Here is a 22844-nt window from a genome sequence, read left to right on the forward strand (position 1 = left end):
AGAGGGTTGGGTAGAAAATTGATTCATGCTACTTCACATTCGATCAATTAAGTTGTATGCTCGAACAGGTTACAGCTTCAATCTTTTGCAAACTAAATTTAAAAGCCTAGTGAAAAATGCACGACCTGCCAAAAAGCGACGTAGGCCACAGACTGAATAGCGCTGTGTTAAACAACAAGTTTTTATCTGCATGGTTCAATTGTCGTATTCTTACTGGAGTAATTGGAGTCGTAATGGACGATTTTAAGCATTTCAATTTCTATATTCTGCTTTTAAATAGAGTGCAGCCGTACGACACCGATGCTTTGTTTTTTACGAACTCCTTTTAACTAAAAACCTGCGTTATGTGCTTTCTCAATCTTTCGTTTGTTTTACAAACTCTGCTTTAATTAAAAAAATACTTTGGGTTGAAGCATACGAGACAAAATCAACATAATCCCAGTGTAATGCATATAGATGTAGACAAACGCACACTATTTACTGTAAACCAGGTAATTTACACAAAGCGATATTTTGAGACACATTTACACAAAACAACAAAATAACCGTTACACATCCACGATTTGTCAATAAATTCCCAAATACACAAAAGGATATAAAGACACACTCATAATAATATTTTAGTTTTCCAGTTAAGACTGGGTACATGGAACCTCCTTCATATGCCTTTCCCTTATTCTCTGCGCCACATCAGCAATATCCTCTCTGTTTGGAATCCCTTGCGCCCTTCGTAAAGCTCTAGAAGTGCCAATTATGAACATTTGCTTTTTACCTTCTACTTCGAAATCTTTAGCAGCATTAAAGCACTTAAGAGCTTCCTCGTAACTACTGATTGCTTCTCCGTTCCTGTCTAACTTAAAATAATGAGCGCCAAGGTTGTTGCAGAGAGTGCCGTAGATCTGGTACTCGTATGCCCGGCTGCCAAGAACCTCCTTCATTCTCTTTACTGTATTTCGTAGCAATATGAGCGTGGTCTCGTCGTTCGGGTCGCAAACCTCCACACAATGAGCGAGCCAAGCCAATTTGACGCATTTGTAGCCGTCGTTTACCCCCTCTAAGTTGTCGATTCTTTCGCGAAGAATGCGCATTCTCGGCAGGAAACTTTGAGCCAGAAAATGCTGCATTTTCTCTTGTTTCTCTGTGGCCTCGGATATGGAGTTTTTCATGCCCTGCATACACAATTCTGTGAATGCTATGGTCGTGTAAGGATTGGAATTATCCCAGAACATATCGACCGATATGTCGAGTACGACAAGAGAAGCGAGATAATTTTGCTTTTCATCAAAACCATTCGCTAATTTTACCATTTTGTCTCTGTTAGGCATCACTTGTTGTTTAAGAAGATGTAAAAGCTTCTCTTTAACTTCAGTGTATTCCCAAGTTCTATCAGTTGCAAGCAAGGTCACGGCGTAGTTGAGATGGAAAGCTGCGTTTCTTAATTCCAGACCGAGTCGATTCTTTCGGTCCAGAACTCCGTAGGCTTCGTCATACTTATGGTTCTCCATGTACTCGTCGTAATCAGCTGAAAAATGATTTGAAATATATAGTTCGTGGTTGAAGAAAGAAGCAAAATTTCGACGCTCATACTAAATCATCGGACTTTAATTTGAACCAACTATATACGTGGCCACAAACGCGATAAAGTATATAATGCTATAGCCGCCGAACATCTTTAAACGAATTTTGAGAATTTTCTAAAGTTGAAGTGCGTGCGTGGAATAATTGGGTTAAAGTGTTAAACCACAAACACCTTCCGGCTGCTATATGTTACAGGTGTCGATAAAATCGGTCAGAAATTTCCGCCATATAAGCAACCTAACATAATTTGTTTGACGTTTTCTAGTCATAAAATAAAAAGGGTATTGGGAATAAGTTCAGGCTATTGTTTCACATTTGTTTTTAAATTATATTTCTGATGCTTGATTGGATTTATTGATTTACTTACATTCCCAGAAAAATACCACGTCTATTTCCGCTTTAGGACGCCTAGTGAGCCGGACGTCTCGTTTTCTCGGAGTCTCTTCTATGTCAGCCTTATTTGTGCTACCCTCACCGTCATGGTCGTTTGGTATATCTTGAAAAGAATTGAAAACAGAGACGTTTATCTAACTAAACAATTAATCATTTTCGTCAATATACAGCTATTAAGAGACACCAAAACTTTTCCACGCTAATTGCATTAATGTTGTCTCTGAATCCAGTGTTAACTGTACATAGCGTTGCCACAAACTGCAGTAAACATCATTTCCACAGTCAGAACAGCAAAGCGCAAACAAGTACAGCCCTTGAAAACTCACCGATGATTTCACCTTCTTTGTCTGAATTCTGGCAGTTGTTATTGACTTCCTCCTCTTCTATAGAAAATACAGATGCTATTAAACCAACTTCGCGTTATTTCTGCTTCATAATACAAGCCAATAATGACACAAAAACCGTCTATGTGGAATTATTAGAAAGGCCTCTTTATTTAAACCAATACAGTTTTTCGGATAATAAAAACGTATAAAATGTCAGACAAAACCTTATACTCCTAATTCTTTCGCATTATTTCTAACCAAATTAGTTCAAAATTATCGAATTAACACAAGCCCGTAAGTGACCTACCTAATGTTGTTGTCTGTTGGATTAAAGGCTTTGCTTCATGGTCTTCCATCTTTGTTTCAATTTTCTTAATTAAACACAAAAATAATTGCACTCACCTATACTCACAAATAAAACCGTCTGCGCTGCTGCGCCACTGACTATCACCTATGGTGTTCACTCTGTGTTGAAGGCAATATTTTCCGGGTAATATGGCCGACAGGTTAGATGTGTAGCACAAAAACACCGGAAGGCTTGTCTGACATTAGCACCAGGCTATGAGGCGTGTTTACTTTTTGCCACGCAATTTGCTTTGTGTCTGCTGAACGCAATCTTTAGGACAGCGCTTCAGTTCCACGCAAAGGTATCAGGGTGATACTTAAACCGTTTATTAACCTACAAACCTTCAATAGATTTTGCCTTTAGCAGAACAACACATGGATTTAGTAGATTCTATACCAGCGTTTTATTTTCAGTCCCCATAAAAATTCCCCGCTTTTTTCTGTTTCGATTCTTGGCAATGGAGGCAATAGATTGTAGTCATTGCAGAAAGGTTAAATAAGGTTTACTATTTAAGGTAGTGTATACAAAGATTTATCGTTGTTTAGGTTGTCGGCAGACTGCATTGAAATAATTTATTATATTAAATAATCCTTGTCGTTGAATAAGTGTCAAGGCACTATTTGCAATGGAAGATAGTGAAAGCTTACATCGTGCGATGCAAAATTTCACGAACAACGTGCACCACTTTAACAATGTCAACCAAATGTACGTATCACATATATCCATTTGGTATGAGTTAGCATAAGTTTTAACTACATTATATTGTTTTATTGGCGATATAGGCTACTACGTCGTTACACTGCATTTTAATTACGTTATTCAGGACGATGTCTATTACTTTTTATATATTGCTGTTGTTTTGTAAATGTGATAAAATACCTGTACAGAAATTTGATGAGTTTATTCAGTCCGAAACATATTTTTAGGTCTGAAATGGTCTTCAGCAGTTCTGGAACGACTAATTTCGGTAAGCACTCTAATTGTCTTTGTTTTTATCGTTAAAACGTTCTATGATCATGGGTGGGCCTTAAGCAGTGGCTCCCATACTTCGCGGCACTCTTTTCAGCCATCGTTTTCATTATGTTGTGTGTGTAAAGGTTTGGGTAGAGCACTTGCCAAACCACAAACGGCCATAACAACCTTAAACTCAATTTGGTCGTAACATCATTACTTTGGATGTACGATACTTGACATTTTATTCCGATACCGATAATCGATATTTTGGATAAAAAGTATCGCGAATATGACCCGATACTAAATGACGTCATTACTGTGCTCAAACAAGCACAACCGATAAAATTAAAACGTGCAGAGGCAATATTTAAGTTATTATCCCAAATTTTGTATTTTATAACGTTTTAGGTTGGAGAGGTGCTACTTTCAATACAAAAACTACATTACAAAGATGCATGGTATTGATTCGCGGAAAACGAAAAACTCCTTTATCTCGTTTAATTGCCAAAACTTTCCTTTCCAAAGCTGGCACACGACACCTTTGGGCTAAAAGTATTTTGTCAAAATGGGCAAGGACATACTAGAAATATATCGAATTGAAATTTTGCATTTACGTAGTTAAAATCGGAAAAAAAAATACATTTTTTTTATAAGAACGTGCCCCTCCCCCCAACTAGGCGGGGTTTGCGATTGTGGTATATTTTGCAAGGGGGTCTTATTTGTCAATGTCCATATAACGCCAATGTAATTTTAGCGTACAAATAGCGAATGTGGCCCGAGGTTGCGTGTCATTAAGTTGGACATGGTACGTTTTAACAAATTAAACTACCAAGGGTCAGAAAGTATCATTCAAATGTGAATAGGTTCCGACACTTTCGTAAATGAATAAAGACAAAATCAATATTGCGTTTTAAAGTTATATTGTTTAATGCACCATTTTAACAAAAATCCTAGTTTAACACAATCAACCCGTCTTTCATAAACGTATACATAAAGCATTTAGCGAAACACCGAACAAGGATTTTTCCCTTTTAGAATTTTTGTCCACGTCACATTTGACAGAATTCAATGGACACTTTTTTACGCATTTCTATAATCACTTTTAAAGAAGCGAAATAAACCGTAAAAGGATTTTACCTTAAAGAAACTTATTGTAGTGAAGAAAAACGAAAGAGGAAAAGAACACTGCAAAGGAGTTAAAGAAAATTGTAAACGATTGAGTTTTTAAGGATTGTGCCAAGTTAAGTACTGCTAAATGATGACATGACAAATAGTGTTTTTCAATTAAACCAGTGATTTGCAAACTGCTTCTTAATTAAACGTTATATCCAGAAGACACCATTTCAGAATACCTTAATTTAGGCGATTAGTGCGTCACAGCGATGCCGCTTTGTGATTGGCTGAAACTGCCGGCGTGGCTTGCATCACGAAGGTCACGTGACTTTCGGTTCTTTCAGTTATTTCTGTGCGGCTTTGTTGGGAACCGTTGAACGTTTATCCAACTTTTGTTATTCAAATTGGAGCGTATAGTTTAACCAGTCGATCACCCATTAATCTTAAACGGTGGAAACAATGAATTATATTGTTAGTTATGTGTTTAGTTATGCTCCACTTTTTAATTATAAGGTCCATTTAATATAACCCAGTGCTCCGCAAACTGTATATCAATGCCAAGGGTGGGTCGAGTAACTGTAACCTTATTCTAATTTTATCATTATGTACCATACTTTAAGTATTCGCCATCGTTAAAGAACATTACTCATTGTTGTGGGCAAAGTTTGCACTATACGATTACATCGTATGTTGGATTATTTTGGTTGGTTTTATTAGGTTTTATCGTTTTCGCAATATTTTGTTTTCCGTTTAATTAATGGCGCAAGGTCATGATAACAAAAATTTACGAAAAGTTTATTTTAACCTAATAAAATCAACCAAAATAATCCAACATACAATTTATAGCTTAAACTTTGCCCACGACGATGAGTAATGTTGTTTAACGAATGCTAAACGTTGTTAGTATGGTACTTGATGATAAAACAATAAGGTTACAGTTACGCGGCACCCTGCTTTTTGTTAGTTTTTGGGAGAAAATTAGCAATACACCCTCACTAGTTGATCTAGCATAGGAGTCGGTTAAAAACAACCCGAGTCCGACTCAAGGCAATAAATTAACCCGAGGTTGACTCACTAGTCCGAGTCCGGCCCCGTACAAATGTGCCGATTTCGTCGAATCCCAAGTCTGACTCCCAACTCGGGTTGTTCTTAACCGACTCTACAGCCCTGGTGTGTACAATTTAAGTAGTTAGAAGGTGTATTACTCTTTTGTCCCGCAGACCTCGGATGTATTTTGCTTATTCAGTCTGGCATTATTCGCGTCGATTCTACAAAGAGCACATCCCACGATAAAGTATAGAAATTCATTTTAGAAAAAGCAAATTAAAGTAAGTTTTTATGATTCCTATAGTTTAACACAATCAACCCGTCTTTCATAAATCGTTTCCTAAATTTCATTTTGCCAGGTCCGGTTAAACCAGCTGCTACACAAATAACGGGTTGAATAATTTTAATAACAAATTTAATGCTGGATAAACAAACAATGAAACGATGAAGTTGAGTAATTAAAACAATAGTTAGCTATAACGCGAACGCGGAGTTACCCACGCAAGTGAGGAAATTGGCTTTTCCTGTTCACAAACGTGGGAGACTAGCCGCCTACGATTGAATAAGTCACGTATAATGGTAACGCATAAATAAAGCATTTAGCGAAACACGAGACACGGATTTCCCTTTAGAGATTTTTCGTCCACGTCACTTTAGGAAAGAAAACAATGCACACTTTTTCACGCATTTCTATAAACACTTTTAGAGATGCCATGTCAGGCAATTTCCGATTTTGCAAATTCCAAAGCACATTTAAAAGCACAGCGACCCGTGTGTCATAAATAATGATCTTGTAAGGAGCAAGAACTCGAACAGTATCAGAACCTGAAGAAATCCCAAGGACCGAGGCTGATGGGACCGAGAACCAGCGAGCAAGTCCACAGCCTGGATTGGTTTACAGATCTCGTAAGCAGGGAAGTTCATATACCGCTTTAAAAGGTTCCCCAACCTTGAAATCCACTAAGGGTTGTTACTAAGGGTGATAAAACAGCGAAATTGTAAACAAAATCGTATTTCTAAAAATGGAATAAAATTTTGTTATAGTATATTTTGTTCATAATTGGGCAATGAGTTAAGAATAAACTTATTCCTTCAACCGTGCTTTCTCTCATTAATTACAAACTTTGCTAGCTTTTCTGGTAGCTTTAAATTATTTTGGTTGTATTATTTAACTTAAATATGCTTTTCATTGTCTATTTAACGTACATTTTTTTATATTGAGTAGATGACCAATGAAAACAACTGCCAAAATCGAGATTCGGATAACATGTTGAAAACTGTTTAATGAGAATATGACACGCATAAGTATATAGTCTTGTTTTAGCTTTTGTTAGCCACTGTTTGTATCACCTGTTTTAAAAGAAACGCGTCAGTCGTTTTTTTTAGTGGCAATATTATTACCCAACGTTCAGCCACAGTCAGAATCTTAAGTATAGTAACATTTTATTTTACAGTGCTGAGGGCGGCTTTGGCTGCAAACGCTGACATCCCGGAAATTTCCGAAGGTACTTAATAGGGATGCAACCAGTCTATAAGTGTACTAATTTCCGAGTCTTGAAATAGCGTAAATTACGCCGCAGCAAGCATGCCATTGACCTGTTTTGATTTGCACCAAATGTAAGGTGTACTTTGATACGTAAGACGTGATCATTGCTCAAAAACAACTTTAGAGGGTAATGGCACAGTTGTGGAACACGTATGCGTATGTATTTTTAACACTTAAGTAACATCTGGGAAAATATATCTATTTAGTTTATTTTCATATCTCTAAACATCGGATATGCGCAAGCCACAAAACGACTGCGTGACTTTTACTGGCACGTGGTTGTAAGTTTATGATTAAAATTAGTTTGTGTTAAATAATCAGGTCATCTTTCTTCCGCACACTAGCTGTTTTTTTCTGCTGGGTATTCCGAGTAAAGCGCCATTTTACTTTGCAGTGATAATTAATTTTTTTAAAGTGCTTTCGACAAAACACAGTGATACGTTTAACAGATAGTAAACACATACCACATACCGGCACTATCTATTTGTTATTAAACTCTGTCTAACTTTCTATTTCTTTTTATTTTACATAAGCATCTGGCGTTGGAGATAACGGTCAATTTTATTGGGAAACTATTTTGGAGCAACTTTTGTTGTTTGAAGGTTCGAGAAGTTTTTAAAAATTTATTGCGAAAAAGTATATTATTAATATTTATTAACTTGTTGTTGCTACTTCTTTGTAAACGTTGCCGTATTCTTTTTTTTATTTTACAAATTTATAAAACAATTGTAATAAACACAGGGTACGCCGCAAATTTAACACCTACACTCACAATGTACGCCTTCAAGCTTTGCTTCTGGTAGATTTTGATAAAAATTCTTCCCAGTGTAAACATTGAGTAATTATACGTGTTGTTCCTTAAAACCGTTTGTTACTCGTTGTAAATGGTGCCACAAAAAGCTTTTTTTCAGTCGTAAGCCTATCACCTGATTGTCGTTAAATCAATAAAAAAATAAAAAAATGTATGCCTTACTAACGCCTTTGTCCTATTACAGAAAAAGCCAACGCACTGATCAGCGAGGGACACTTCGACCAAGCTTTCGGCATATTAAGCGGCGTGAATCGCTTCCCAGATTCAGTCCGTGATGTTAGGTTTAAGCTCAATTATTGCGCCAGTTTAATGCTTACTGAGCAAACCGCACAGGCGTCCGCTGTCTTTAACTCATTGCTGATTGTCGTGCGTGATCAACTTAAAAGTAATTTTTTTGAAGTTCTGGGTTTGGCTGAAAGATATATGGCCAAAAAGAACTATATTTGTGCACTAATACTTTGCCTGATTGCAGCAGAAATGACTAAAGATACTCCCCCAACGTGTCTCAATGCCGCCTATAAAGCTAAATGCATGTCTATCATTAGGGAGGCAACCGACAAACTGACAAAGAAATGTGATAAAGTGCGGCCCTTTATACGAGAGCATGTTGTTCCCACTTGCTATAATTTGTTGGATTTAATTTTGGCAACCCCTCAGGGGAATGACCGAACTAATTCATTGCAAGAACTGAAAGTTACGTCATTTCACATTCTCGAAGTTACTCAGCTTTTTGCAGAGGACTACCATGGCCGGGTTAAAACCCTTAAGGATGCCCTTATTTTTACTGAGGGCGTGTATGGTTCCGAAGGAGTGAAAAAACGTAAATATTACGGGACGCACCTTCACAATCTTGGTGCCACATACTTGCACTTGTCTAAAGTAAGAGAGGCGACCCAAGCCCTGACGGAAGCCCTTGAGTGCTTTAACATAGCCACCGATTTTGACGACGAAAATGAGAAAAAATCACACATAGAGAAAACCACACCAATGTTGCGCCTTGCATCAACTGGCTATTTTTAGAAGTAAATTGTAAAAAAAACTTATACCCGGAACCGTGTGTAACTGCTTGTTGTACCCTTATTGCATTGATTATCGTAAATTTCTTTATAGTATTGTAATAATGAGGTTATAGATATATACAAGATAATACATCGCATAATAAAGTTGCTACTGATAACTGAAGGTTATTCATCAGCTAATAAAGGTTTCTGATTGGCTAACAAAGGTTCCAGCCATAGTACTGTAAAAATGTATTAGCCTTTTTGGTATTTAGATGGGCAAAAATAATTGCACAATTGACATCGCTCTAATAACAAAAATAGCTCAAATCGTTTAACTGGTTGAAACCGGTTATGACGCTACACAAGAATAGAATGAGGAACCAAAAGTCACGTGACTTTTGTGATACTCGCCACGACGGCGGTTTCAGCCAATCACAAAGCAGCTTTGCTGTGACGCAATAAAGACGCACATAAGGCAAGTATCACGAAGGTCACGTGATTTTTAGCTCCTTGGGATAATGATTTTACCCTCTAGTGGTGCGTAGTGGTGGAATTTAGCTAATTTCAGTTTAACGTGTTCGTCACTTTTGTTTTTTTAAATAATGCTGATCTTTGTTCATCGCATTTAATTGCCTTGATTTTAACGTCGACTTAGACGTTTTAAATCGAAGTTTTAGCAATTTTTAAAACTACCAAACTGGTTTCTGTGTATTTCTCAACACATTTTTATTTGTAATGATATGTGGACATTCTATTTCATGTTGGTTCCCGGTAGGGTTGTTCAATAATAACGGATTGTAGCCAATACCTTACCTTAAAAGGTATTTTTTAGGAAATTCTTTATCAAGCTAAAGCAAATTGTGTTCTATAAGCCCGGAAAAATGCTATTGAAGGTTTCAATTACATCTTGTTTACGCATAGTAATGACGTCATTTGGTATCGTACAGGATCGCGATACTTTTTGTGAAACCAACATAGGATATCGGTATCGCAAAAAAAAGTATGGGATATCCCTATTTCTTAAAATAGAAACAAAATCGTTTTATCGCTTTGACCTATACGAAAGACATGCTAACTGGGATTATATTCCGCGTAGTGGGGCTCAAGATTCATCATTCGATCGAATGCCGTGGATGTTCAAGAGCTATATCGTGGTCTAGCTGCCCATTCGGGCGTGACTCTAAATATCGATCAGTATACAAAGGCAAAACATAATTTATAACTTGAACCTTTGGCAATCTGAAAACGGAATATAATTTACGAACAACCAAATTAATTTAGATTTGCTTAAGAAACTAGAGTATTACATACTAAAAATAAGTTCATCTGGGACTTATTTAATTTATCTGATGTTTCGGTTAACTATACAGAATACCTTTATCAGGGAATGTAACTGTCATGGAGTGTTCACGTGGTTCTCCTGCGAGAGGTTGCCGCGGCCCATGAGCCGCGTGCTCTAGTCACGTGTTTTGTAATCATTGCTTGTGTTGTACGTTAATTGTATCGCAATGTAAATTACGCGACTACTCGCCTATAAATGCTCGTGCCCATCTTGTGTTTTTCCCCATTCGAATTAAACCAGTTACTTACTTGGACTCTGTTTACTATTCTTGCAAGGCAAACAAAGGTTAGAAACACAACAGTAACAATACCACACAAAGTAAATACCAGCTAGTAGCTGAAACAGGGAACGACATAGTGTGTGTCGTTTTATTTTGCGTAGAGTTGGGCGTGGTGTGTTACATTACCTGATAAAGGCATCCTGCATAGGCAGCCGAAACATCAGATAAAATAAATAAGTCGAGGAAGGTATTTTTTAGCACGCCTTTTTTGGTAACAACAGCATATTTACAGTATTTCATAGCTTAACTTACACCTTGTTGGCGCAAATGTTACTCTGTTTTTGGTAAATAAGCTGTTTTTCGGCGCTTAGAATTTTTATCGAAATGTACAGCTTTAGCGACATCTAGCGATTTTTGTGCTTTTGCCATGAAACGCGATTATTGCCGCATGATTTAGTATTAAAGTAAATAGTCACTAGTAGGTGATTTAAAACAATTCTTTAATCGTGTTTGTTTTGTTCAATAGGTTCATCGAACAGATACCGTCAGTTAACCCTGAAGGTTTAATTAATAAAATATTGGCCGTTCTTTAAATCTTATTTTGAAATATTCCTCCACGATTAACATCGCCTTAAACTTAAACAATGACCTTATGTTGTGATATTATTTAAATAACAAACGACCATGGAACAAATGCTGCAGTAATTGTTGCCATATGTGGTTTGCGCTGAATATGAGGAATTGCACCGGGCGCTGCCAACTTTCTTGTTCTTCTATGTACTGAATAGTTATACTTGCGGTCCATGCACCAGGCAGCATAATAAAACATCCGATTGATCCTTTTCGCTTATTTTAAAATTAATCGTTTATCAATCAATTTCAATCAGGGAGTCGAACCGTTTGACTTTTCCGGTTCAGGTTCGGTTCGGGTTCAAGGATTTTGTCGGAATACGGTTCAGTTCCGGTTTCCGTTCGGAGCAATTTTAAAGTTCCGGTTCAGCTCCGGTTCGACCATCGTTATTTCAAAACCGGTTCATAAAGTTCCGGTTCAGATATAATATAAGTTGCGTTAAATCTAAAATGTGGCTCAACAAATGAAGAGAATAATCTTTTGAATAGTAAGTCATTCAATCAAATTGACCCAAAACCGGTTCATAAAGTTCCGGTTCGACTCCCTTATTTCAATGTTCATGGTACTACTACAACAAAAAATCAAATTCCCTTTACGCAGCCGAAAAGTAGGTCAATGCAATTCGTATATGGCAAGTGAAGCATACTTCAGATCATGATATTTCAATAGAGCCTACAATATATAATTCTCGCACCTACTAAGATTTAAGTCTCTCAATAGTTGAAAGAAACGTATATTAAATAATTCTAAATTATTGTACATGTTTTTTTTTGTTGGACAAACGGTAATTTTTTACCGCTCGCGCTAATTGTAGGTATGTCCGCAACGCAGTAATTCTAGTGTTAAACAACTTATAAAAGTGCTTTTGCATCGTCATTTTTTACCCGATCGGCTATTTTGTTTTCAGATGAAAGAAAAATACAGCGACACAGTAGAGTTGAATTTAATCGATGGAAAAACACTGAAAAAAATCTTGGATTTCGTGTATACAGCCAAAATCACCATTTTAACTGATGACGTGTTTGATATATTAACTGCTACAAATTACCTGTTGATCGAACGTATGTAAAGATTTACAACGTTTAAGTCCACTATACACGGAACTGTATTGTAGCTCGACAATGATTGTCAAAGTCAAAAAGGACGAATAAATTGACATAATCTTGATAAAGACGTGTTGACACGCCCTTATGAAATAATAATAAACTGTACATTTACTGACGATGATAGAAGTATGTAAACATGTATAACATTTAATTACACTATGCATTGTTCACTTGTGTAGCTTGCAAATTAATGTCAAAGTCATACAGGTCGAATAAATTGACACCATCTTTATAAAAACTTTTGATACGAACTTGTAAAATATTAATAAACCGTATATGACTGATGATGATAGAAGTATGTACCAGACGTCTTTATCAAGATAAGGATTTACTCGACCTTTTTGACTTTAACAATCATTTTCAACTATAACAAGTATGTTTGACAAACTATTTTCAGCTGAAGTTTATTGTCCTTTTGCTCCGCATATTGCAATATTTGACAAACTGGTGGTATACTAAGACACATCCTATGATATACTGTAGCAAAATGTAACCAGTTGTTTAAAGATGCTAAAATACGATTTTGATTCTTTATTGATCGAAATGTGTAAGAAATGCAAAACCAAGCTAAACAATGATTTACTCAAGAGTATTACAAATTTTAAATATTGTTAGGCCTACTCGTTTTTCCTTCGTTTTAAAACAAATTAGGTGAAATAATGTGATTCCAAAATTTATATCTGTCCCGCGGTCGCCAGCCCTGTACAGCTAACCGGTCCTCGATTGCCGTCAATTCATGAAAAATGTTTAGTAACACCTAGGTTAAATAAAACTCACGTATAAAAGCGAAAACCACTAGTTGTTAAAAGATCTACTTGATTTGTTTCAATTCATCCACAAAAACTTTTGTCTTATCTTATCCAACTTTTGCAGCGATTCAGGAATTTTGTTGCAACTTTATTTTGAAAACGCTTGATTTTAACAATTCCGTCCAAGTTTGGTTAAAAGTGCAAAAGTTTGACATTGAAGCTTTGGTTGAAGGATGTGACAAGAATTTAATGGAAAACTTTCCTCAATTGAGCGACATTCCAACCATTAAATCAATGGACTTTCGCACATTTAAAACCTTTATTGCAACAAGATCTAAAGATGTAAGACGATTTTTTATTGGTTTTTAAATTAATGCTTGACTAACATTAGTTTGATTTTAGGCAACAGGTGAAGAAACAGCTTTTCAATTTACAGTGACTTGGGTCAAACATGATTTGGAAGAAAGAAGACATTTGTTTCCACAACTCTTTGAATTGATTGATTTGAAGTTATTGAGCCACGGTTTTTTTTCGTATAATGTCGCAAATGAGGTAAGTTGGTTTTATTGGCTAAATGTTACGAAACCAAAAAACATGTGTTAAAGGTACTGTTTCAAAGCATACTTTAATTTAAAACTTGAATTATACTTTTATTTCAGGATTTAGTGCAAGGATTTAACGAATGCCTGCAAAGATTCTCTAAACATGTAAAATATTTATTTGGAACACGTGAGTATCTGTCAAGTGGTTTTTATTTTAATTTTATTGTTTCTTCATTTTTTGATGTATTAAGGTCCATCGAGCAGCATCTTTGTAATAAATAAAAACTCTACACTTTTGACAATGGTCGACAAAAAAGAAAATGCAAAAACGTTCATTCTAGTAAGATTAATATTTCGTCCAATTTAATTTTGTTTTTACATGCTATATTATCGTTAAAAGAATAAGAAGATGGGTGAAGAAAGGCAGGAATCAAGTTTTGTTGTGTACAAGAACTACTTGTATATGGTTGGTGGTTTATTAGATGGAAAGGTAACTAACTCTGTTTTGAGGATGGATTTGAGATGCCAAAGTAACAGTTGGGAAAACCAACCTTCAATGTTATACAAACGCAGGAAAGCTGGAGTTGCTGTAATTGGAGGTAAGTACGTTGTTCATCGTAATATACCTAGCAAAACAAATATAGATTGCGAAAATCACTAATATTCTGACGTTGTTATTCGTATCTGCAGATGTGATGTTTGTGTTCGGTGGAAATTCACAGAATGATGGGGGTAGAATGTGGCTTGTTCCTGAGAAACTCAAACTTAATGACAAGGAAAGCGAATGGAAGAATATGAATTATTGCAAAAACATTTCATTCGATCTCGTTTCTTGCAAAGGTACTACAGATGTTTTTTTAACGAAATGACTACCGACCTTATGTACTCTTTTCTATATCCAAACCGGAATTCAAGCTTTGCATAGTAGAATGACTTTTCTGAGGTGGTGATACATTAGATAGTTAGTCTTGCAAATCCTGTGTTTAAAAAAGAAATCGTGTCCTACTATGTAGCTGAGATACGGTTTAGTCGAAAAACAAACATAAAAAGTGTTTTTGGTCTAAAATGGCAAAACCACTAATTTGAAAGAACACGTGTCGCATTAGACGCAAAATGAAATTCATTACTTGGAACCTTTTCCTATTATCGCTCCTTTCCAGGGTTTAGCGCTCCGGTCCAATGAACTTAACCCGATACTTCGTCATTTGCAAAGGATTTTTCTAAACTTCTTATCGGCAATGCGATTTAATCGAAATTTGTTTTTGCTGAAATTATATATAAACTGGCAAATCATAATCAGTTAATATGTGTTCTTTCGATATCCACGCTTTTCAGACATGTTATACGCTCTGCATTATGACGCCCTAACATGTGAGAAATACGACCCTGCTACTGAAACATCAACATTGATGCACAAACTACCCGACGATTGTGTAAAGCTTGTGGCAATGGAGGATCAGTTGTACGTGATTTATAAGAGTGAGTTTGTTTTATTTACCTTTATTGCACTCAAGATAAAGCTCTGTATGTTTCCTACATCACTACGATCAATTAGTGTCTCGTCAAACTTGGCGTTGTTTCGATAAGTTAGATATTCATCAAAGTTAAAGAAGGAGTTGCTTAAAAAGCCATTGAAAAAACGACAAACATTATAACTTAGTTTATACCTTGAAACCGTCATTTTTAAAAATTAAGGCAGCAAAATGTTTTTTGCAAAATACGCTAAAGCCTTTAAACAGTTTGGCATCTGGCGAAAGTAATTATTTGACAAAACACAACGCAAACATCCCGCTGTATTTCGATCCCTGTAGAATAGTAGATTATGTTATATTTTTAGATTTTTCCAAGTTGTGGTTGTTAAAATACGACCCTGAATCTGGTGAATTGGATACTCCGAGTTGGACTACAAAAGTTGGTGAGTTTCGTGATGCTTGTGCTGCTCACGGGGAAATCGTCGTTTTATATGTGAGGTATGTGAAGCGAATAATAATTTTATAAAACTTCTAATAGAGCCATAATTAAACTATAAAATAATGTCGTACATCAGTGGTTCTCACCATGGGTGCCATTTCTAATGCTCAATGGTACCAAGAAATATTTGGGAATCTTTAAGAATTTCATGTTTGCTATTATTGCTAAGCCTTTTGATATAACTCCTTGTCTACGATTAGAATACAATAAACTGAAGTATATTTTCCTACATTGTTTACAGTTGATTTGTGTTGTTTCAGTCTTGTTGAAACTAACATTTTAGTAGACCACTCATAAAAAACTTTAGAAAGGGTAAACAACAATATTGTATATGTTTGAGTAAAGCGTTTCATTAACAAAAAGCTGTTACAGGAAAAACTGAGATAAATTCAACATTAAAGATCACCGTTCGGTTTGGTTTATAACACATTCACACAAGTAACAAAAATTGTGGTTCCAAATCCACAAGTAAATTAATTATTGTGGCCCTAAAACTTTGGTGGTAACATAAAGTAAAATGAGCTACATAAACCACTGTTAGGGTGCAAGGAATGTTCCAGGAGTTTGTTCGTACCAGACAAATCACCCTACAAAACCTCAACAACTCGCAAAATTGGCATAAAACAATTAGAATGCACCTTTTGGTGTTTGCGGTTTCTAGCGTTTCAAAATCCCACAAGTTTAGTTATTTACTTTAAGCTTATCTATGTAAATGGCCGTATTTGTCTAATTTTGAAGAAGGTAATCAGGTGGCACCATACAAAGACAAATTGTATTGATTTTTTTCTACTTTTACCGTATAAAGCACTGTGTGCGAAAGCTTGTTAAGATTAAATACAATTTGTTTTTAAATAGTGCCACCTGATTTACTAAACTTTTACCCTGATTACTTAACTTTAAGGTGTAGTTTTTAAAGTACTCTAATGCTGACATATTTCTAAAGTCAGAATGGCCGAGTTTGTATTTCTGCTTACAACTTTGATGATAAGAAGTGGAGACTTGTTACTGAAAATAAGGATACTTCAGACTACTGGAAACTTATTTCTTACAAGAACGATCCATTCGAGTAAAACCTAGAGTTTTTAATAAGCATTCTTTTCACTTTTCTGTCGTCGATAAAAATGAAAGCAACCGATAACAGAAATAATAGTTCAATGTATTCCGTTTCACTTTGTTTTACCATTTCTTACGTCTTATACTTGTTTTCATATTCCTTCTTAATCCTACTTTCGATTTAAACAATTATCTTTTAATTGTTTTTATCTATACCATTTTGTCCCATAATGTTGACAAGTAGCAACATTTCAATTGCTGGTTAGACGTTCAAGTTCCTTATGTCTATTAATGTAATCTAGCAATTAATTTCTACTCTAACTTAATTTTGAACACCAGTTTTGATTCCAATTTCCCCCAACAAGGCTAGAAGTGTCCTTCTGATAAGGAGCAATTAAATGTGCCAGTTTCTACGATTCGAGTTCTTATTTTATCGTCTTTCGTTCCTCGTGATTTAAATATTTTTCATTTAAACGTTTTAAATTGTTTTTTAAAGAAAGCATCGCAATTGTTCGTTTAACGGTTGTTTTAAACCTGCTTCATCCGATCGTTTATTTTAGATTTCGTTCTTTGTTCTTATTAAATTTTCATTAAAACAATGTGTATAATTTGTGATATTTCAGCAGACATCATGCGTAGTCTACTATTTAGGTATTTCTAATGGTAAATGTTTAGAGTCGACAGCAAATCGCAAAATAAATCCCCTTATGTACCATTTGAATTTAATACTTGCTGTACTAGTGTACTTCATGGCCGTATTACATTATTATTGATGTATGTAACTGGTATCCACTGAGTTGTGACCACGCTCATTAGCTGTTCGCCGTTCTGTTCGATTTTACGCGGGTCAATTCAGTTAATTCATGTCAACTGATTTAAAATTGGTAACTTAAGTGCAGTAATTGATAGGAAATGACCAATTTCAGGACAAGGGCAAAGCCTATGGGAAGATTAAAGCGTTTCATAATCCACGTAAGAAACCCTTCCTATAGCCCCAACTTATTGGGTTTGCAAAGTGCAGGAGTGAGTGTTACAGTTAAGGCACTATATTGCCATTGTGTCGATCACAAAACCAGGTTTTTAATGGTTTTGAGTATAATAAGCATTTCACAACCACAAAAAAGTACTGTTCAACCTGACGTTAACATTACTTTCGCTAGAAATTGAATCTATTTAAAGCAGGTTTTTTAAAACTGAGATCTACAGCCCATTGGGGCACGTGGACTAGTTTAAGGGGGTCCATGAAGGCCTAATTGAAATATTAGTGTACATTTAAAATGTCATCAATTAAAAAAATGTTTGCTTAAAAATAAAACATTTTATCACTGAATGTATTTCGACTTCATTTCACTTGCACATTTTTTGGACTGGAAAAAGCAGATTTCTGAAGTTTATTTGCATTTTGACGTCAATATTTCACGTTATCTCTGAAAATGTCTTGCCTACCGTAGTCCACGCGAAGCAAAAAATAAATAAATTAGGGATTCGCGGTAAAAAAGCCCTGTTAAGGTTTTGAAAACGGCATAATAGTGTCATTTTGACGAACCCATAAATCTGGTTTGAATTAAATAAGCATTTTACTGCCACAAAATGAAAGTGTTTGAATAGCAGATATTAAAAATCCTTGGTTTAAGTATTGCATATAAATAAAAATGTTTAAAACACCGACATAACTAAATTACATACGAACCAGACAACATGAACAACGTGTAGCACAAAAAACGTACAACACAAGAAACACACAACACACAACACAGAGCAATAAAACTTAAATCATACAAACACAAACGTTACACCAAACACTATTCCACCTGGCGTCTAACGTAACCTTTTGCTAGAATTTATATCTTACTAAATAACAAGAAAACGTACTACGCACAAAAATACAACACAGGGCCATAACACGCAAATCATACAGGGCCTAAATAAAATACTATTTCATCTGGCGTCTAACACATGTATTTTTAGAAATTAAATCAACTCACAAATTTATAAAATCTATTTTTCTATGTATAATGTAAATATTTTAAAGCGACAAACAAGTTTAAAATTATAACACAAATAAAGCTAACTTTGATAGCATTTCAATTAAAATCTTAGAAGAAATTAAAATATTCCATACCTTATATATCTAGGACGTTTAAAACACCGGAAATCATCATTTCAGCAAAGATGCTCCTTCCTCCACAGAATCTAACTCGAACATCGCGCGCTCTCTGTCGAGACATGCACAAAGTGCATTGTGACGTCATACTACCAAAAGCGTGGTACGGTAATAAGTTAAATGCTGTTTGACAAGCGATTTCGCTTACTCGCCTCTTGAGGAAAAGCAATTTAAGCAAGAGTGAAATAATTCTGAGTTCTCGTCCATAAAAATGAGCAGAGTCAGTTAGATAAAAATCCTCAAACTACGACCCGCGGCATATTTGCTTTGTGATCCCAAAATACGGGCAATAATAGTTTTTCAGTTTATCGGGTGTGACAACAAGACAAGTTTTGATGAAATTTCAAACTAAAAGGCGTTTTTAAAAGGCTGATTTTATTTTATGGAAAATACTTTTTATAGATTTCTTCATTTAATAACAGGGAGTCGAACCGGAATCGAACCAGAACTTTATAAACCGGTTTAAGGCAATTTTTTCCGAACCTGAACCGTTTGAAGTAAGATTTTAAGGAGCCGAACCGGAACTGAACCGAGTATCTTAAAAGAACCTGAACTCGAACCTGTAAACAAAAGCGGTTCACTTCAGCATGACGTCACAACTTGCATTTTACAGAGTCAAGTTTTGCCATGTTAGAAATTTTAGAAAAAAAAATGAATAATGATTAATAAAAACGTTGATTTTTTATTTTTCAGATATTTCGAATATTAACTGTACGTCACGTAACTTTGATTAAATACAAGTTACAATTCAATAATTATTCTCTACATTTATCGACCCACATTTTGAGATTTAGCGCAAATTATATTGTATCTGAACCGGAACTTTATGAACCGGTTTTGAAATAACGATGTTCAAACCGGAGCTGAACTGTAACTTTTTATTGACCCGAACCGGAACTGAACCGGATTCCAAAAAAATCCTTGAACTCGAACGGTTCGACTCCCTGCTTGAAATTACTTTAATTTTTTAATAAAGTTATGGAAAAAGTTAAAATAGGAGAGCAGAGAGATTGTTTCTGGACTAGAGGTCTAAAAATACAGACATAACGCATAAAAGCTAAAACAAGAAAAATATTTATTCAATAAGTTACCAATCTGGTTTATAAGATGAAGCTAAACTCAATTTCCGCTAAGTTGTGATAGAGAAGAGAATAAGATGGAATACACAATAAGACCTAAAGCAGAAAAATCTATAAACCATAGTATTAAGACCAACGACATAATAAAACCAAATACGCAGCATAGCCATAGATCGAGATAAAGAAGCCTTTATTTATTAGTTGTTTGATTTTAACATGCAAAGAAAAAAATGGCGCCACGAATGTACAATGCGCGAAATCGTTCAGAAAATTACAGGAAACACACTAAAAGACATAAAACGCGACAACACCTAAAACAGAAAAATCTACAAAACGATGGTATTATGACCAACGACATAATAAAGCCAAATACGCGGTAATATGCACGAGAGAATAATAACTTAATAAGAACGGTCGGAATCACTTAACGTATCTGAATGACAAAGTTTGACTTTAGGTGTTTGAGCACCACTTACCCCGTTAAACGCTAGCACTTCGTCACTGTGCATTAAAATAAGTAAGCTGCCGTACTGAACACAACATATCTAACACAGTTTAACATATACTGAAGGACCTTTGCGAACCATTACCCAAGTTGTTTCAGGCTATTTCAAAATAAGATTTAAAGAACGGCCAATATTTTATTAATTAAACCTTCAGGGTTAACTGACGGTATCTGTTCGATGAACCTATTGAACAAAACAAACACGATTAAAGAATTGTTTTAAATCACCTACTAGTGACTATTTACTTTAATACTAAATCATGCGGCAATAATCGCGTTTCATGGCAAAAGCACAAAAATCGCTAGATGTCGCTAAAGCTGTACATTTCGATAAAAATTCTAAGCGCCGAAAAACAGCTTATTTACCAAAAACAGAGTAACATTTGCGCCAACAAGGTGTAAGTTAAGCTATGAAATACTGTAAATATGCTGTTGTTACCAAAAAAGGCGTGCTAAAAAATACCTTCCTCGACTTATTTATTTTATCTGATGTTTCGGCTGCCTATGCAGGATGCCTTTATCAGGTAATGTAACACACCACGCCCAACTCTACGCAAAATAAAACGACACACACTATGTCGTTCCCTGTTTCAGCTACTAGCTGGTATTTACTTTGTGTGGTATTGTTACTGTTGTGTTTCTAACCTTTGTTTGCCTTGCAAGAATAGTAAACAGAGTCCAAGTAAGTAACTGGTTTAATTCGAATGGGGAAAAACACAAGATGGGCACGAGCATTTATAGGCGAGTAGTCGCGTAATTTACATTGCGATACAATTAACGTACAACACAAGCAATGATTACAAAACACGTGACTAGAGCACGCGGCTCATGGGCCGCGGCAACCTCTCGCAGGAGAACCACGTGAACACTCCATGACAGTTACATTCCCTGATAAAGGTATTCTGTATAGTTAACCGAAACATCAGATAAATTAAATAAGTCCCAGATGAACTTATTTTTAGTATGTAATACTCTAGTTTCTTAAGCAAATCTAAATTAATTTGGTTGTTCGTAAATTATATTCCGTTTTCAGATTGCCAAAGGTTCAAGTTATAAATTATGTTTTGCCTTTGTATACTGATCGATATTTAGAGTCACGCCCGAATGGGCAGCTAGACCACGATATAGCTCTTGAACATCCACGGCATTCGATCGAATGATGAATCTTGAGCCCCACTACGCGGAATATAATCCCAGTTAGCATGTCTTTCGTATAGGTCAAAGCGATAAAACGATTTTGTTTCTATTTTAAGAACTAGGGATATCCCATACTTTTTTTTTGCGATACCGATATCCTATGTTGGTTTCACAAAAAGTATCGCGATCCTGTACGATACCAAATGACGTCATTACTATGCGTAAACAAGATGTAATTGAAACCTTCAATAGCATTTTTCCGGGCTTATAGAACACAATTTGCTTTAGCTTGATAAAGAATTTCCTAAAAAATACCTTTTAAGGTAAGGTATTGGCTACAATCCGTTATTATTGAACAACCCTACCGGGAACCAACATGAAATAGAATGTCCACATATCATTACAAATAAAAATGTGTTGAGAAATACACAGAAACCAGTTTGGTAGTTTTAAAAATTGCTAAAACTTCGATTTAAAACGTCTAAGTCGACGTTAAAATCAAGGCAATTAAATGCGATGAACAAAGATCAGCATTATTTAAAAAAACAAAAGTGACGAACACGTTAAACTGAAATTAGCTAAATTCCACCACTACGCACCACTAGAGGGTAAAATCATTATCCCAAGGAGCTAAAAATCACGTGACCTTCGTGATACTTGCCTTATGTGCGTCTTTATTGCGTCACAGCGAAGCTGCCTTGTGATTGGCTGAAACCGCCGTCGTGGCGAGTATCACAAAAGTCACGTGACTTTTTGTTCCTCATTCTATTCTTGTGTAGCGTCATAACCGGTTTCAACCAGTTAAACGATTTGAGCTATTTTTGTTATTAGAGCGATGTCAATTGTGCAATTATTTTTGCCCATCTACTTGTTGTATTAGAATTTGCTTTACGGCAGGGATGGCGAACCTTTTCATCGTGCGGGTCACAAACACGATCTTAATCCTTACAAAATGCACAAGTGGGTCATATATTTAATAATACGCTAATTTTATGCGAAGCTTTGCTGCTGCGTCGTTTTAAATGTTATTGTCTTGGTTGGTAATTCAACTCTAAAGGATCGCTACCCAAACACTTTTGCATGGCCCACAGATTGGGCAGCCCTGATTTTGACAGTCAAGTGCTATCTAACAAAGAACTGTTTTTTATATATTTAACCTTTCCTGAAAATGATTGATAACATTTCTGTATTTCTAGAGAGGCAAGTGGGTCATTAAAAACCTGTTGTGGG

General features: G+C 35.6%; 3 protein-coding genes across 3 annotated transcripts; 2 read left to right on the forward strand and 1 right to left on the reverse strand.

Annotated features, from left to right (window-relative positions):
- Positions 1 to 437: 437 nt before the first annotated feature.
- Positions 438 to 2743, reverse strand: LOC146165576 (uncharacterized). Its single transcript, XM_083382626.1, has 4 exons — positions 2605 to 2743; positions 2298 to 2354; positions 1946 to 2074; positions 438 to 1522 (listed from the first exon to the last, which is right to left on the reverse strand). Exons 1-4 carry the CDS (start codon positions 2651 to 2653, stop codon positions 633 to 635), a joined length of 1125 nt encoding a protein of 374 aa, XP_083238752.1. The 5' UTR covers positions 2654 to 2743; the 3' UTR covers positions 438 to 632.
- Positions 2744 to 3193: 450 nt separating this feature from the next.
- Positions 3194 to 9282, forward strand: LOC146165577 (uncharacterized). Its single transcript, XM_083382402.1, has 6 exons — positions 3194 to 3348; positions 3570 to 3610; positions 6556 to 6663; positions 7212 to 7262; positions 7837 to 7905; positions 8299 to 9282. Exons 1-6 carry the CDS (start codon positions 3269 to 3271, stop codon positions 9132 to 9134), a joined length of 1185 nt encoding a protein of 394 aa, XP_083238528.1. The 5' UTR covers positions 3194 to 3268; the 3' UTR covers positions 9135 to 9282.
- A 4013-nt stretch (positions 9283 to 13295) lies between these two features.
- On the forward strand, positions 13296 to 14241 carry LOC146165578 (kelch-like protein 24a). Its single transcript, XM_083383017.1, has 4 exons — positions 13296 to 13505; positions 13566 to 13715; positions 13823 to 13892; positions 13957 to 14241. Exons 1-4 carry the CDS (start codon positions 13413 to 13415, stop codon positions 14070 to 14072), a joined length of 429 nt encoding a protein of 142 aa, XP_083239143.1. The 5' UTR covers positions 13296 to 13412; the 3' UTR covers positions 14073 to 14241.
- Positions 14242 to 22844: the final 8603 nt, after the last annotated feature.

Source organism: Ascidiella aspersa, chromosome 2 (assembly GCF_963924565.1).
Source record: "Ascidiella aspersa chromosome 2, kaAscAspe10.2, whole genome shotgun sequence".
NCBI lineage: Eukaryota > Metazoa > Chordata > Ascidiacea > Phlebobranchia > Ascidiidae > Ascidiella > Ascidiella aspersa.